This window comes from Siphateles boraxobius, unplaced genomic scaffold (assembly GCF_051911475.1).
Source record: "Siphateles boraxobius isolate OS27281-9 unplaced genomic scaffold, OSU_SipBor_1 9, whole genome shotgun sequence".
NCBI lineage: Eukaryota > Metazoa > Chordata > Actinopteri > Cypriniformes > Leuciscidae > Siphateles > Siphateles boraxobius.
In genome coordinates this window covers 22,744,357-22,762,187 of record NW_027509219.1, presented here as the reverse complement: position 1 = coordinate 22,762,187, position 17,831 = coordinate 22,744,357, and the positions used below count along the sequence as shown (strand labels likewise).

General features: G+C 35.9%; 1 protein-coding gene across 2 annotated transcripts in view; it reads left to right on the top strand.

Moving 5' to 3' along the window:
• sema3gb (sema domain, immunoglobulin domain (Ig), short basic domain, secreted, (semaphorin) 3Gb) overlaps positions 1–17,831 on the top strand; it is a 33,190-nt gene that overhangs the window by 9,537 nt on the left and 5,822 nt on the right. For both annotated transcript variants that reach the window (XM_077223532.1, XM_077223531.1), the window contains exons 2-5: positions 6,063–6,191; positions 16,845–17,005; positions 17,182–17,244; positions 17,328–17,447. In XM_077223532.1, coding sequence (XP_077079647.1) covers positions 6,092–6,191; positions 16,845–17,005; positions 17,182–17,244; positions 17,328–17,447 — 444 coding nt within the window. In that variant the 5' untranslated portion in view covers positions 6,063–6,091. The remainder of the gene's footprint in view (positions 1–6,062; positions 6,192–16,844; positions 17,006–17,181; positions 17,245–17,327; positions 17,448–17,831) is intronic.

Genomic DNA, 17,831 nt, shown 5'->3' with positions numbered 1-17,831 from the left:
GTTGAGTTAATCGCATAAACAGGTTACTTGATACAGTAGTTGTATTTAGTTTTCATATGGATTGGTTTTATACACTCTTGTCTTGTTTTGTCAAGTAGGCTTATTTATTTAATGACTAGTGCGAACAGTTACAAAATGATTATTCTTTGCAGACACTTACAGCTCCAGGCTAAAATGCAAAAATAGTCTCTGATTGTACCCCTCTGAATGCTCCCCATGGGTCGTTCTCAATCTGCCTCCGGAGATCAGGTGGCCCAGATAAACATATGCAATCTGTCACTGCCCACAGCTGATAGACCAAACAGCCACCTTCATGTTTTCCACCGATTTTGATGCATCATTTACCAGAAATGAAGCATCTAATATCAAAACAAGTTTTATGGATGAAAAAGAGTAATTAATGGAAAATGAGCCACATCATTGAAAAAATAGAGCAAATGTGGTGAACTCAAATGAAAGCTCATCCCTTGATTTTTGAGCAGCTCATGTTTCTGGTTTACTTGACATGCATGATTAAGCCTGATCATCCATCTTTAGCGATGTGGTCTTTGTGTTTTGTGTGTCTTTGGTTAAAGGTTGCTGGTCACTGTGGTTTAAAAGCACAGTGTGAGTCTCAGTTGAAGTTCTTAGTTGTGTGTTTTTGTAGTGAGTTATTGGCTTCTCTTCCGTACATGAGACCACAGTAATCCAACCCACAGAAGTAGAGATGGTTTTCCTGGTTTCATCAATCTAGAAATTTAAGATGGAGTCAGCCATTAGAACCCTTCAATCATTTTCAGGTATCAACAAGGTATACAAATCAAGTAAATGAATACAAGAGAAACAAATGAAGATTATCAGGTTTCGTTATGTAGTTGAGACTTTGAGAACCAAGAAAAAAAGAATGCAATGAACGTACGCAATTAACCTAATCCGAAAATCCGTTTTTTTTCTTGAAAGTCTTGAGAGCACTAAATGGATTACATCAAAGGACAAATATGTCAAAGAGGAAACTGGACAGACATGTAAGGACGAGTCTGCTGTCACTGTGAAGACTGATGAGGACCAACAGGTCTTAGAATTGAGAAATGGCCCGTCTTCTATAGAGGAATGTGTGGCAGAGGGTTATCGGCTCTAGACAATCCCTCAGAGCTCAGAAATGGCCTTCTACTTGATTTTGAATTTTCTCAGATCATTTTTACTGACTAGATGAGCTGTTAGAAATGCACCCTTGAAATTCCAAGCTGTATAGTTTGATTAAAAAAACAACCAATACACAGAGATTTAACATTCTTTTTAATAATGGGGGACACGCAGGCAGGGTGTTGGTCATGTGATCAATCTTGCATTGTCTTTATTCATTGGGGCTCCCCCTGCTAAAATTTCTTTGTTGGAGGCCCATTGAAGAAGTCTGTGTATTTTTCAAATGAATTAATTGACTTACAAACTCTCCTTCATCTTAAGTTATACATTCAAAAATTACCTCTAAATATTGTCTCCCCACTAAAGCATGAGATTCTGTGAATCACGCTTTCTTATTTTTCAATTAGAGCTGCTTTAAAGGGTCCTGTGAGTGAAAATGCAGACATCGGTTAAGCAGGAGGGAGCCACTGCAGTTGAATCATTGAGGGAAAGTCTCCCAGAATCCTTTGTGTCAGGTCGCCCCATGACCTACTGTTTCCACATACCCAGGCTCCTTAATGGTAAATGTGCTGCGCTATTGGTTTTCTGTATTCATGCCTGCTGCATGGAAACTAATTTCCACTTGAAGAGGAGCTCAGCTGGAGAGAGAAAAATATAGTGTGTGTGTGTGTAAGAGAGAAAGAGAGAAAAAAAAGAGAGAGAGAGAGAGAGAGAGAGAGAGAGAGAGACTTTAACAAATTATAGTTTTGTTCTCTTTTCGCTGTTCTACACTATTTTCATTCAAAATAATCTTGCTTGTTTCACAATTGGCCATGTTTAAACCGTATTCATACTGATTAAATGTAATTGTAATTGTTGAACAGATCTATGCAGATCTGAATAAAATAATTTTGAAAATATAATCATTTAGATTAAATTAAATAGATGCAAATGATAATAAACTATAATTTACTGCTGATCCACACCTGTGCTGTTATTTTTTCAGTGGATCACAAATGCAAAATTTTAGAAAAATCCTTATACACAAAAGCATGACACAGTACAGAAAAACCAAAACAAATTACTATTTTCTAAGTCTTCTAAAACCATACATTTATTACTTATTTTAATTTAATTTCAATTGTATTTATTTATGTGTTTTTCTTCTTTATAGTGCTTTTGTTTTCATTTTTGTTTCACTAAAAACCGACATCAGGCTGTGTGAACAATGACATTTATTTTAATTTGTTTAGTTAATTATCACTTGTAAGATTTGTTCAGTAATATTTTGAGCAAGCATGCTTAATACATTTTATATCTACTTTAAATCAATGTCAATCTATTCTTTATAATGTGATTACATTTTCTTTCCCCTTCTTCAGACATCATCCTTTGCTTTTTATCTGTAATTCATCCTCCCTGCTGTCTGTCTCACCCTCTACTGCTCATTTTATTGCCTCACCCTTGTCCTTGACCTCTGCTAATTCTCAGATTTACTCTGCTTTGGGTCCGTTTTATAAGAACCTCATCATTCTGTTGCTCCGTGTGCAGGTGTGGCACACTTATGCAGACACACACACACACGGTGATAATGACATCCCTGTAGCCACTTGAGGCATATAATTAGAGAGCAGACATGTGCTGACTCTTAACGATAGGTATTCTCTAGGCTACAGGGCTCACCCATGACTGCACCCTCACATTTACAGTTCATCTCAAAATAAAAGATGCACTCCCTCAGGTTCAGAAGTAAAAGCATGATGCAGATTGTTTGGAATTGTACTGCAATGTGTACTATAACAAACGGAGTAGTTAAAGCGGTGTATTATTACAGATAATCAGTATTGGGTTGCTAAAAGTAGTGACGCTACTTATTTAACTACAATTTTCAGTAGATGTTTTCAAAATAGGGTCACTGTTCAAGTAACCAAATATTTTCTCAAAGTAGCAAGCTGTATTTTTGTAATATTGTATTGTACTACTGTACGTAAATTTATTCATTCTTGTGTGAACTAAATGTTGACTCTCTTGAAGCATTTGGGAAGTTTGATTCAATTAGTGAGTCGATTCACTTGGTTCATTTAAAATAACCAATTAAAGTCTGCATGAAACGGAATTTACGATAGTCTTTTCTTTCCAAATGTAACGTATATCTGAGTGAAACCACTTCTCGACAAGTAAAAATGTAGGGGGGGGGGCTTGATTTAATTTATATGGTTGTGGTTTGATATTGCTGTGATGTCATGTGAGTGACAGGTTGTCCCGCCCTCGCGCCAGTAAACAAATCAGAGAAGAGAAGTGATTGCAAGAGGAGAGAGGAAGTTCTTTTGATTAAAGATTACGAGGACATATACATTTAAAAAAGAATGATGTGCACAGGCAAATTATTTATAAATACTGTGATATTCCATAAAAAATTGTCCATTTTGATTTCATGGTGACTTTAAAAAATATTAAAATATTTCTTCCAATCATTTTACAAAATTATGCTTTTCATATGTTTTTGACTTATTTATTTTATTGGTGGTATAGTGAATTGAATTGTTCAAATGCTAGTCAGTGCCTTCATCTGTATAGAGATTTATGTTAGATTTATGTATATATTATCTGATTCTTTTTATTAGCTTGGCAAGCTAATTTCAGAGTTGCTTCCCTAACACAGCAGCTAATGATGTTATTATATTTCAGTTTTCATCAATGCTATTTTTTGTAATATTTTAGATAGGCCAATATTTATATGTATTCAAAACAAGTCAGCCAAAAGGAAGCAAATCAGACATACTCTCAGCACTCTGCTTTTTCTGTCTGTCTGGATTGTTGAGATAAATTTGACATGATGACAAAAATGTGTTTGTGCCAGGTTTTAATCTTCACAGACTGGTCATTCCCTCTGGTGCCTTTCAAGGGTAGCAGACAGTGGAGAATTCAGCAGTGCTATTGTTTTATGAATCTCACACATCATTTGTGCCGAACCCGAAAGCTTACGGAAATATCTTTTTTTTTTCTTTATTTATTTTTTTAACTAGGCCAATTGGTCTGCTTCAGATACTAAAATGTCTGTTGATGCATTTTTTCTTCTCCAGATCAAATTCATGATACTTCAGTACATTCGTCATAGACAAAGAGCGCTGTCTGTTGGCTATTGTTCCTCTGTCATTTTTCATCACTGGAAAAGTGTCATTTACCCTGGAAGAGGGCCAAAGTACAGCATTTCATAGCGTGTAACAAAACTACTTCAGCGAAGAGGCAGTTAGTGGTAGAACCACCACAAACCTGTTAAATAACAGCACAGTAAACATCGTATACTTTTGTGGTGACACTAATTATTTTAAAGGATTATTCTGGGTTCAGTCCAAGGAGACACTTACAATGTAAGTGAACTGGGCCAATTCGTAAGTGCTAAAATACAGTTTCAATCAAGACGTAACCAATATAGGGGTTAACATGATGTTAGTGTGAAATAACCCCTTACTAACCTTTTCTGTGTAAAGTAAAGTATCAACTTCAACTTCATTCCCATGATAATGTATATCCGAAACCCCTAAAATGACCGTAAAAATCATAAGAACAACTTTATAGCTCAAATAATACACAAGTTTAAACAAGAAAATGAATGCATATTACCATTAATTTTTTAATGTTTTTTTAAATAGGCTCATTAGTGCTGTATGTTGTCAAAAATACAATAAAACAGTTTTGAAATATTATTATATATGTTAATATATTTTTAAATTGTTATTTATGTATGTAATTGCAAAGCTAAGTTTTCAGCAGTCATTACTCCACTCTTTATGATCCTTCATAAATCATTCTAATATGCTGATTTGGTGCTCTGGAAACACCTCTTATTATCAGTGTTAACAGAAGCAGTTGTGCTGCTCAATATATAAAACTTTTGAACTGTGTAAGCTAATATAAAATATTAAGCTTCATGTGTTTGCTTTTAAATCCCCCCCCCCCCCCCCCAAAAAAAACAAAAAACAAATATGTTTTGCCTCACCGTAAACTCCAGACATTGACATATTGTGTATATATAAATCAGCATTGTTCTGAGCTCAGCGTCTTTGAGCATTTTCATTATAAAACATGCTTGCAAGTGTTTGCATTCCTGTTACGGTTATCCCTCATTAAGCATGTAAATCTGTGTACACAGCTTGCATAGATACGTGCCCGCCATGTTTAGCACCTCAGAACGGGGAGATTTTCTGCAGATACGGAGGCTCACAGTAGGTTTGCCATTCCCTGCCGCCCAGGAGTGAGAGTTTAAGATTTAAAGCAAGGCAGTGTGACATGGATTTGCTGTAGCTGGAAGGATTTGGCAGACATACTTAAGAAACCATTGCTCTCTGACTGCATAGTTTTCTAATCTCTTTTGGGCGCATGTCCCCACTGCAGAAAGACTTGCAGTCCTCTCCCACACAATCTAACACTATTTTTATGGAAAAGGCCAATTGAGTTCATATCTGGGGGGAAAAAAGAAAAAAATCTGAAGGTAAAAACAACACAAGACTGTGTACCTTTGGATAATTTGAGCTGCTGTGTTTACATTCTTCAGCATTGTGATTTAATTGGCCTGTTTAAAGTCCTCACTGTGGATGGTTGTAAATGCTCAGAGAAAGACTGAGAAACTTACAACCCTGTGCTATGTGGAAACATTCAGTCAAATATGAAAAGCCAACCAGACACTTTTTACGCTTTGTTTTCTTTTTTCTTCCGAGCTTCTTTACTAACGGGTGGGACTTTTCTTGTAAACCAGGCCTAAATTTGACGCAGGGCTTTTTGGGGTGGGAGCAAGACAAGAACAGTTGTTGAAATCACTTTTGTTTTATGGGCCACATTTATGGAAACAAATTGAAACGTATCCTTAAATGTATATAATTGCTGTCAGCAAAAGATGAATGAACTTTCTAGTGTTTCACAATGTGTAACTAATTAACTGATTCTGTCTCTCAAACTTGCAGATCTTGGTGGGAAAACTTCTGCCATTATCATGAACATGATGCAAACCCTGCTTCTCATCCTGAGCTTGTGTTTCTGGGGTTGTAATGGCAACGCCCGCACAACACCACGAGTGCACCTGTCATATAAAGGTGAGAAATGTGCCCTGCCCCCCCCCCCCCCTTTTTTTTTAAACATGCATGCACATGTTTATTCTTTTCTGAGTAAACCATAAATTACTGGTGTGATATAACAAAATTTGCAGTATTTAACATACATTTCAACATTGTTGATAATAAAAAACAGCACAGAGGTGATCAGAATCTCATCATTATCTCACTTAAAAGATACAACTATTCAGGCAGAAACGTGAAACATTTAGCGAATGTCTACAGAGATCAGAGGTTTTTATCCTAGATATGTGAGGGTGAATTTTAAGTGTCATTTTTAAACTTGTATGACTTTCGTTCTTCTGTGGAACACAAAAGAAGATATTTTAAAGAATGTTTCAAATGTTTTTGTTCTTCTAATAGAAGTCAGTGGTGTCTAAAACAACCTTGGACCCCATTGACTATTCGTTGTATGGGGGGGGAAAACAGACATTTTTCATAAAATCTTCTTTTGTGAAGAAAGTAGGTCATACAAGTTTGGAATGACATAAGGATTAGTAAAAAATAACATTTTTTTTTTTTTTTTTTTGTGAACCACTGTATCTCTTTAAGAAAATACAATATCTTCTCAAAGGACCCCCTTGAGTTCCTTCTCTGGACCCCGGGTTCAAAACCCTGATCTTAGATGATAACTTTTATGATCAAATTGTCTAAAACATAAAAACATTCACATTTCAAACTTAAATGCATTGCCAAACGATGTGGAATCTCATATTTTCTGGTGTTTATTTTTCATTTAATTTGAAAGGCTTGTTTGAGTTTTCTAGAAAGTCTGCAGAATATAGTTTTCATGCTATCTGAAGCTTCTGAGTGGCTTTTTAATTCCACTTTTCTTACTGTTCCCCATGTCACACTCTCACACTTTCTCACTTCCTGTCTTCCTGTGTATGTTTTGAATCTGGCACCAGCATGCCTCATCTCCCAATTAATGCCCCAGAGAGGGGACTACCCATCATCCCCTCTGCAGGGGGATGTGTCACGGCGGGGCACAAAGAGATGCAAGCAGAGCGAGGCAGATGTTTGAAGTTTAAAAGTCAAATCTCACAAACACAAAAGCATTAGCATTTTTCCCCCCATTCAGCTCGCAAATGGCGGTCAAATACCGGGCTTGAAAAGATATAGTGGTATTGTTGAAGAGATATTGTTTTATATAATGAAAGTCACTAGGCACAGCTGCATGCAGACACATTTATAATATTATTTTGCCCACCCGTCTGACAGAAGCACAGTGGCACAACAGGTCAAAGTCTGACATGAATTCGCTCTCAGTTCTCAGAAACTGTCACACACAAAACCTAGCATGTGTCTCTGCAGTGGAGCCCCATTACTTTGTATAATCCATCAGAAAAAATTCACACACAAATAGAAACACATAAACTCACACACACACAGTCTTACAGTCTTCTCCGCAAGGTATATTTAGTACACAACCTGGTTGCATGTGCCAACCTGTGCCAGTTGAGCTAGCTGAGACATTGTTTCTCATGACACTCTACTGTCAGGATGCTGGGCTTTCCTAACAGTGTCCCGACCAAGCGCGATGCAATCATTTTTCAGGCCACACTGAAATTAAAAATGCTGCGCAACACAACAAACAGCAAATCGACATACCTTTCATGGCTTTCCTTGGGGAAATTGAGGGATTTCCAATGTCTCTGAACTTCCACAGTCAGTCTCTCAGTTTTTGATGTTTAATATACAAACAGTATGACCAAAAACTATTTGGACATTTGGACATAAAAATGTATGAATTTCATTACCGTATGTAAGAAAATATCAAATAATTTTATGTAAAATTATGTAAAATTTATGGTTAATTTCGTCAGTTACGGCTTCAGTTCGTAAGATTCTGTCCGCTTTGAATTAGACACAGAGATAGAGTAGCTCGTAGGATTACATTTATTTGAATGAATGAATTATAGCATTTATTCGAGAGAGAAAGAGAGAAGAGAGATAAGCGATTCATTTTGTTTTATTTTTAAATTATTATTATTTAATTACTTTATAGCTTTTCATTAAACTCAAGAACCTGCAATTATATCATGATACCCAGTCTGGGAAACCCTAACGTAATTTAATATTTAATGCACTTATTATTGTTGATATAAAAAAAAAATTATATATTTTCTTTCTCTTTGTATTTTTATCATTTAAATGAATGTGATAAGTAAGATAGGTCAAAAGTAATCTAAAAAGTAATCAAAAAGTAGTCAGAATACATGACAAAAAGTGTAGTTAGTAATGTAATCTAGATTACTAATTTTAGTAATGTAATTTAGAATCAGTAACTGACTACCATTTGTAAGTAATCTACTCAGAACTGTGAATATGTATACACAGTTCGGAGTAGATTACTGATTCCAAATTACATATTTTGTATGTACATAATACATAATTACAAATTATAGTTAGTAATGTAATCTAGATTACTCATTTTAGGTATTGTTTACTCATTATGATTGTTATTATGATTACATTAAATGTACTAAAATATAGTTCTCTTTTCAACCAAAATATTTCACAAAAGAGGTTTGTTAGGTTGTAAATAATAAACAACAAAAATATCATTCACAATTAAGGGAAAAATTTGACTATAGTCTATTTATTTGTTGTGCATATGTGGTTGGAAAACTTCTACTATTTTTCAGTGTTTTAAAGATTTTGTATAAAAACCCAGCTATGAGTTAGGATTTATGTAAGTCTTTGAAATATAGTATGTGTGTGTGTGTCTGAGTGTGTAAGTGTGAATGTCTGTGCACCCGAGTGTTTGCGAAGGTGATTATGACCCCGGGTTGACTGGGGTTATTATGTGCGTAGGTGACAGTGGGATAGATCCCTGTTCTGAGAAGCAGGATTGGCTTGTGGCGTTTGAGGTTTATTATTAGCTTGTGTGGTTGCTGTGTTTACCTCGGCCAAAGCACAGGGAAGCCCCCCAAAGCATGGCAGGGCTCACTGCCAGCAACCTGCTCCAAAATGCCACAGAGACAACAGGAATGTTTGGGGCTTTAGCCGGTGTCATCCAGCCTGAATCAATCTTCACCCCACAGCAGGGCCACTGGCTTTATCAGAGTCAGGTATGAAGTTTGAGTTATGGTCAGGGTTGGGTTTAAAGATTTGGGACTCCCGTTCAGGGCATCCGAATCTAAATAATTCAGCTACGCTCTTGAACTCATTGTTTGTTTGTCCATTTATCCACTGCTACTCCCATTTCTTCTCAAGAGATGAGTGACTTGAGTGCATTAAGAGTAACACTCAAAAATTCTCTGAGTTCTCTCTGGAACCAGGCCGCTTTCCCAGAGTGCCACTTAGAAACTGACAGCGATGCCTGCTTATTAATGTGGGAAATGTTTTTGGAAAGGGTATGTGGATAAATTAATTCTATAAACCTGAATTATGAGTTAGAAGGTCAGAAACAGAGCCATGGGAGATTATTTCTCCTATTCCCATAGACATTCAGGAGAAAAGCCACATAAGACTAAGAGACTATGATCTACCTTCAGAATTTCACAGAAATTTCCAGAGCCCTACATCACCCATCATTCATGAAATTCTACACGTCCAAGGACCCTTGAGTGTTTGTTATTTTGGCTAATTGATTTTACTTGACTATAACAATAGACATCACAATAAAGTTATTGTTTTTTGGCTTTAAATAAAGTTTTTATGATTCTATCAAAATTTTGTACAAGTGTGTATTTAACCGTGTATTTAAAGTGTGTATTTAACCGTATATATATATATATATATATATATATTTATATTTATTTATTTATTTATTTAATGTTATTCATTTTTGTAATTATACAAAAAAATTATTATAAAAACAACAATATCACAAAAATATTCCAATATCACAAAAAAAAACTCTCGATCTTACTAAAATAACAACAAATTACAAGTATATAGGAAACCTGTCACAAACTGCTCCGAGACAAGAAGGTTGAGGATCCAAATGCAGTATTTATTGAACAGGGTAATCCAAAGATGTAATCCAAAGTACAGACAAGGTCAAACACAGGCAGGCAGCCCATACATACAAACAAACACAACAAGGCAGGGAACACGGACAAAAGAGTAATCCACGGAAAGGGCAAGAAAGCAATAGAAATAAGAAATACTACATAAATAGACTAAAAGTAATGAAATGCATAAAAAAACAATGCATATTCTTCATTGTGAAAATTAAATATACATTAATTCTTATTAAAGTTACAAAATTGGTTCAGTCAAGAGCAGCGAGAGATTAACTTTTTTTGTTTGATTAACCCTTTCGTACGTACGATCAGACTGGTGTGATCAGTCTTGGCTGGTCCCTGAGCGTACGATCACACCGGTGTGATTAAAACGGTCAGTGCATCACGTGATCAACTGCTAAATTCAAACATGCTTTCGCGCGTTGACTGGTGCTGAGCCAGAAAAGGACGCACTCAGTGCTGTCATATATCACAACTATTGAGTGTTTTCAACCACATAATGTTTATTTTAGGTTTCAGACACTTAAATACACATAAGTACTAGCAAAAAAATGATTTTGAGTTTGTAAAATACACACTGATGTCTATGGAAGCGGCGATAATAATCATTTCCATTATAATAAGACAACACTTTTATTCATATCAGATAGATACACATTGTGTAAGTAGCTTTACATTTTACCCTATTCTTCTCCCAGTTCACCGGCCACTTACTTTCATGTATTTCGTGAGAAGTGGAGGAATTGACGTGTTGTAAATCCAACAGATCCGATTCTCTGAACTGTGAAACAAACTGACATGGCGCCGCCCCTCGCGCATACAGCTCAACTAACGCGATCGTTATAAAGGTGTTTAAACAACAAAACACATCCACTAGCACATATTTGACAATCGGAATATCAGTGTTTCATGCTATAGCTAATACATTTGTGTATATTTTTAATAAAAAAGGAAAAATTACATAAAAGCAGATCATCATTCATTCAGCGCTGTGTTGTGGTTGCGCTGTGTCACGTGACAAGCAATGACGCGTCACCATGGAAACATTAAAGTGACAAGTTCTAAATAACGGTCTCCTTGAAAAACTCACGCTGGGGGGGGCAGTTAGAATATTTTAAATTTACGTGTGAAAGGGTTAACATTAAGGACACACTGCAGCAGGTTTATTAGGCTGCTGTCACTTTAAGAGTCAATGAACAAATCCAATATACTGATTCACATGCATTTTCTTTCTCAACTGTTTACGTTCACTTAAGACATAAATGACTGTTTACGAAGATACTTGCAAAGATGCGCATTTTGTACAAGTGTGTATTTAACCGTCCAAGCCCAATTAGGCAGCAAAAAGAACTCCGTTCATTACTCACGGGCACTCTGAGCAGCAGCTTCGTGTGCGTGCGTCTCTCAGACAGCACTCAGAAACCATATCTCTTTGCGTGTATATACCGAAATAAGTTTTCATTAGCTGCTTATTGCTCTTAAATGGCTTAAAATCACTTGTTTTTAAACCACAATGCTTAAAAATGCATGCAAATGATAAACTTTTGTGACCGTGCAGCACAGCAATGTCATGCGAGTGTAACCACGAAAGAGAAGATGGTCAAAAATCTCTAACAGTTAATCGTGTTTACCGGTTTATCACCCACGCCTACAAATTAAACATGTAGTAACAAGCTAGTTTTAGAACAGAAGGTGATGTTACTATAGCTCCTATGTACAAGTTTGTTGTTAATTGAAGGCATTATTGTTCATATCAAAAAAGTATGTCCTGTTATACTGGTGGATTTACAGCATGGGCGCCTTGTGCAATAAAGAGGGTATTTCTTGAACACATCTGTCTTGTAGTGATACAACTATATTGTTCAAGCTTATCTTTGTTGTTGGATCAAAGCCTTGCAAATGAATACAAATGGATTTTTCTGTCATATATGACCATCCAAGTTTCTTGTGCAAAGTGTTTGTTGGCAGATACATTTATAATGAGGTCATGTAGTTTTGCATTTCATCTACAGTCAACATTTCCTTCCCTGGAGAAACACAGAAGAATTCCTCACCAATGAGACACTTTAGCTTGACATCCTTTCCTGTGAAAAATGCTCTGGGTTTTTTCTTCCATGCTGGCCTTAAGCTTGCCTCCCATGTCCAAGTAATGATCTTGGCCTTTTAAAAAATCCCAGGGCAGAGTGGCACAGAGAAACCGATTTAACAACATTATTTAAAGCTAAATCTTTGAGGATTCTCATGATACTCTTTACCCTTTTTTTCCCCAGTTGTTTGACTTTCGGCCTGCAGAGTGATTGGCTTGCAGCCACAAATTAAACACAAAATAATGTTTGAATACTTGTGTTAGAAGATGGGTTAGCATTAAGGAGACACTGTCCACTAATATAAAATCTGTGTTTTAGAAATCAGTAGCTTAGTGTGGCTGTTGAGTACAGTGATCAATTGCTTCTGTTTTCAAACTGTATTTGATAGAATCATATGGAAGTAACACACAGTGGGTCAAACATATTCATAGTCCTTCACAGTGGACAAAAATTATAGGGACTAGTTTGTAAAAATAGCATATGGTTGTGCTCATACAAGATATATGGATGCCAGCTTGATCTAAAACTAGAGTGAGGTTCTGAATCCATCATTGCACCATTGGCAATAGAGGAATAGTTTATTCAAAAATCAATGTTCTGTCATCATTTACTCACCCTCATGTCGAGAGGAGATATTTTGAACAATGTGTCACAACAATGGAATTCAAGGATTTTTACTGGATGGACAAAAAAGAAATTGGTATTTTTCTAAATATCTTCTTTTTTGTATTCCACACAAGACAGAAAGTCATACAAGTTTGGAATGACATGAGGGTGAGCAAATGATGACAGAATGTTCATTTTTGAGTGAACTATCTCTTTAACTTGTATTGACAAATACCTTTAACCAGGTTGCTACTGTAAGACATTTTTGACTATAAGAGCTTCTAAAAATGCAAAGAAAACACATCCTTATGGAAACCTTGTGCATTTAGGTCATGAACTCAATATTTTGATTTCCTAAAAAAAGTCTTTGGCCATATGGTGATAAAATCAGTGAGTTTGAGCAGCGGCAGCTTTTGGAAAGAAGCTGTCAGGGCCGACTCACAGCAGGAGTTTAGACGAGACTCAAACTAGAGACGTCCAAAAGAAATATACAGACGTGGATAGTTCTCTATACTTTTTATACAGTCTGTGTCTATTTTCTGAGCAGACTGAACTGAACTGCTGACACAGGTCGTAACATTTCAGTCTCTTCCTGACTTACCTTTTTAATGAGATGTCCTTTTTCACAGAGGCAGTAAGTGAGGTCCACCTGCCTGCACCGATTGAGCTGTTTCAGACGTGTCTCAGTGAAATCATGACACTCCTTTTAGACATTGTAATCTTAGTTTTGCTACAACATACACAAGAAGTTTTGAAATGTGTGTCTCCTAAGGGATAAATCCAGTTTTCCACTGCACAGTAATTGAGGGGTCTGGCGTCTTATTCCTCCCCACAGCATTGCTTTTTTTCACTTTTTTATATTATTATATATATATTATTTTTATACAGGCAACAGAGGGGTTGTTAATAATCGGGCAGTTTTCCCCAACTCATTGTTCAGCCTGTTCCACAGTTATCGGCTTGTCTGTGGTTGTAACAATCTCAGGCCTAATACATAAAGAGTCTCACAGCGAATCTGTCTTGAGAACTCTCAAGTGCTCTTCTTTACATCTCTAAGACCCTAATGAATCATAATGACCCACTAAATTAAACACAACCTCTCAAACATCTATTGAGCAAATCAGATTTGTGAAAATACTGCTACTCAGTATTTTCAGCCATAGCTGAGCATAAAGACTAAAATAGCACGCAGCCATCTGTGTCTTTTGTTGTACCATTTTGGAGATATTTTACATTTTAACTTCTTTGAAATAAACATCTTCATGACTGATTCTATGACTCTAACCCACAAAACAGATGAGACACTTTTTTTTTCTCCAGTGGCAATGTTATAATTGTTCTGACGTATGTCCATGTGTGAAAGATTAAAAAAATATTGTAATTAATTGAAGAAATATGCTATATTTTCTCATTAAACACATTGTAAAAACTAAGCTGAAACTCTCCCCCTTCTTGTTTCTGACCTGTTCTGCCTGCCGTTGGCACCATCACTGTAGTTAGGTTTGGCACACAAAATGTTTGCAATTGGGACATTGTGAGTGGAAAATCTGACTGTTTTTGTCCTTCTTAAATGATGCCATTGTAAATGTTATTAAACTTGATTTTGACTCGTGGCACAAGCTGGCTAACACACATAGGCCTACACACTCTCACAATAAGAGTCACAACTGTACCAGCCAGTTGGACAACATAGAGGCAGAACTCTTCAAACATACACGTACAAGGATACATGTGCTGTAATATTTGATACAGAGATACACATTTAATGCATAATGTATTATAGAGAGGTTGTATTGTAGTCTTGCTCATAGTTTTAAAGTCGTGTTCAATTAAGGTTGCGTTGTGTTTAGTCATTTGCTGCTTTTTTTAAGGGACTCAAATGCTGTCCGAAATTTCCTATTTTCCTTTCCCTGCATTATGCCACTTGGATCTGCCACAGCTACTATGCTTTTGTCCTTTAATTGTTGATCTATTATTATTAATATTATTATAATGTATTTGTTAATTGTTGTGTCATAATAATAATAATGAAATGTATTTGATATTTTATTGTTGTTTTTATAATATTTTTTTTGTATAATTACAAAAATGAATAACAATACATAAATAAATATATATAACTTATTATTATTATTATTATTATACTTATAAGTAATATAATAAAATATAATAAGTTATTATAATTATTAAAAATAATAAACATTATATGCATTAATTATTGTTATTATTAATGCATATGATGTTTATTATTTTTAACATAATAATAAGAAAAATATCATGTTTTTGATATTTTAGTTATTTTTATAATAAAGATATAAATTGACTTTTATTATGAAACTTTATTTCGAAGCTGTTGTTTTTTTTAACACTGATCATTTTAAATGTCATCACTTCCTCGCTTCCTCTCTCAAGGGATATCACTTCCCATCTTTCAGGTGTGAGTGCTTTAGAACGTTTGTACAGTGGTAAAGGTCAAGGTCTGACCTGACGTTCGCCGGCTGTCAGGTGCCTGCTTACTGAATAAAGCGAGCTGCCCTCCCTTGCCAAAAGATAGTGGATTTTGTAGATGAAGCCTGTTGGACGGGGATGAGAGAGCGTGCTGAGAATAGATCAGTGGCCCCAGTGCGCAGCGAGCGGTCTGGAATCCCAGCCTGCCCCTGTGGATCGAGCCAGGGAGATTCTGTACATGACTGGAGGATCACCCACACAGCTGCCAGAACCACACACACACACACACACACACATACACACACACCAGCACACTTCGCCACCTAGTTAGAGCCCTGAGGAGAACACCTAACACAAACATGTGCAGAAACACACATTGAGAGCATATGTGGCATCTCACCCGTTCTCATGTGTGTTCACATTTACTGTCTGAATGACACTAAATGTTTTTTAGGTCGGACCTTCAGTCAGACCACTGTTTCGTTTCAAACATATATACAAGATAGACAAGAGGTTAATAAGTGTCTTTATTTAATACATTATCTAAAACTCTTTCCACGTACTTTGGTGTGACCTTCCTGTCACCGGCGCCGTTCTATTTCTGTTTATCCAACGTGTAACGCTGGACAGGCGTTTGGACGAGAGCACAGTAATACCTCTGAGATCAAAGCGGTGTGTGGTATGACGCTAACATGGAGTAATTTATAGATTCGGTCTGTGTCAGTTGCGTCGTTCCACTCTGCTAAACTCACGCACTTACTCTCATACTCTCAGAGGGCAACGATGTCAACACGTCCTCATAATCTCAGATTTATGTTTAAAGTCAACTAGCTTCTTCTCATATCCTGGCCCACCCTTCACACTGTTATTGTATGATTATGTTTTTGTCATTTAAAGCTTTCTGAACGTGGATAAAAACACTAAATATTTGTTGTAAACGCTTGGCTTTAATTGGTGGTGTGTCTTGGGGGAAATTAGTGGCTGAATGTGATAGAGACTGGGAACAGACACTTGGTACACTGGAGCACGGCGTGCTCAGACAGCTGAAGCCGTCTCTCGTCTCTGCACCTGCTCTGTTCTCCCTTGTGTCCTCCCTCAGAGAGAGCGAGATGGAAACTACCAGCACCTGCTGTGTGAAGAATATGATAAGAAGCCTGAGTTGATAAATAAAATAAAACATTATTAAAATATTAATCATTATTTTATTAGTAAAATATTATTAAAACATATATATATATATATATATTTTTTTTTTTTTTTTTTTTTTTACTTATAAAGTAATTATTAAATTATTTTATAAAACAATATTTAATTACATTTAAAAGAAAAAAAAGAAAGATTTTTAGAACTAAAAGATCTGCAGGATAAGGAATTTAAACCCCTAAAGAATCAAACAATCTGAAGAATGGATGATTTCACAAGAATTAAAGATTTAATTAAAGCATCCATATATGAACTACCACTACTTGTAGAGAAGAAATTGTTGATGTTAACCGTTTTGACTTTTCTCTGTACTTTAGAGTTACTGGAGACAAAAACCATACGGCCGTTCAGTTTCTCGTTCAACACCAGTGACTACCGAATTCTGCACATGGACCAAGACCAAGGACGGCTCTACCTGGGCAGCCGTGAATATCTGGTCTCTCTAGACATGCAAAATGTCAATAAAGAACCCCTTATTGTAAGACACTAAAGAATTATTGTATTGTGTAATTATTTTCTCTTATTGTAAGAAATGAATACTGAGTTGAATTCTTTACTGTAATTAAACCTTATCCCTTCCAATTGTATGGTAGTTTCATGGTACTTTTGCTACTTTTTTTAGTGAAGTATTTAAAAAGGTTTGTGTTTTTTCAGATTCACTGGCCAGCAACAGCACAGAGAAAAGGGGAATGTAAATTAACAGGCAAAGGTGGACAGGTACAGGCTGTTTTGGTTTGTTGTTGAATAATTTTGACAGGAATACATTCATTGCTAAAACGCCCTTGTTTGTGTGTTCTCAGGGAGAGTGCGCTAACTTTGTGCGTCTGATTGAGCCGTGGAACAGGACTCATCTGTACACCTGCGGCACAGGAGCTTATAAACCCATCTGCACCTTCATCAACAGAGGCTGGAGAGCTGAGGTACACACACAACACAATGTTTACTGTGCAGCAATGAGCATTGTGTAAATTAAATAATGAATCAAATGCTGGCAAAATTTTTTTTGTATTTCATCAGTAATTGCACTGTTGATCATAAATATAATTAAAAAAAAAATTTGTAATGTTTTTTATAGTCTTTTTATCGTTTTTCAACATGTTTGAATAAATTTGTGTGTGGTCTTTAATAGTTGACATTTTGCACTTTATCATCAACTATATAATGTGTAGACTAGAATTATTAGAAGTAGAAGTTCAAAGGACTAAATGACATTTTTTGTCAAAAGATAGATTCTATGACTAGAACAAAACAAAAAATTATGAAAATGAACTCTGCAGTACAGTCACTCTCGTGTGTGTGTGTGT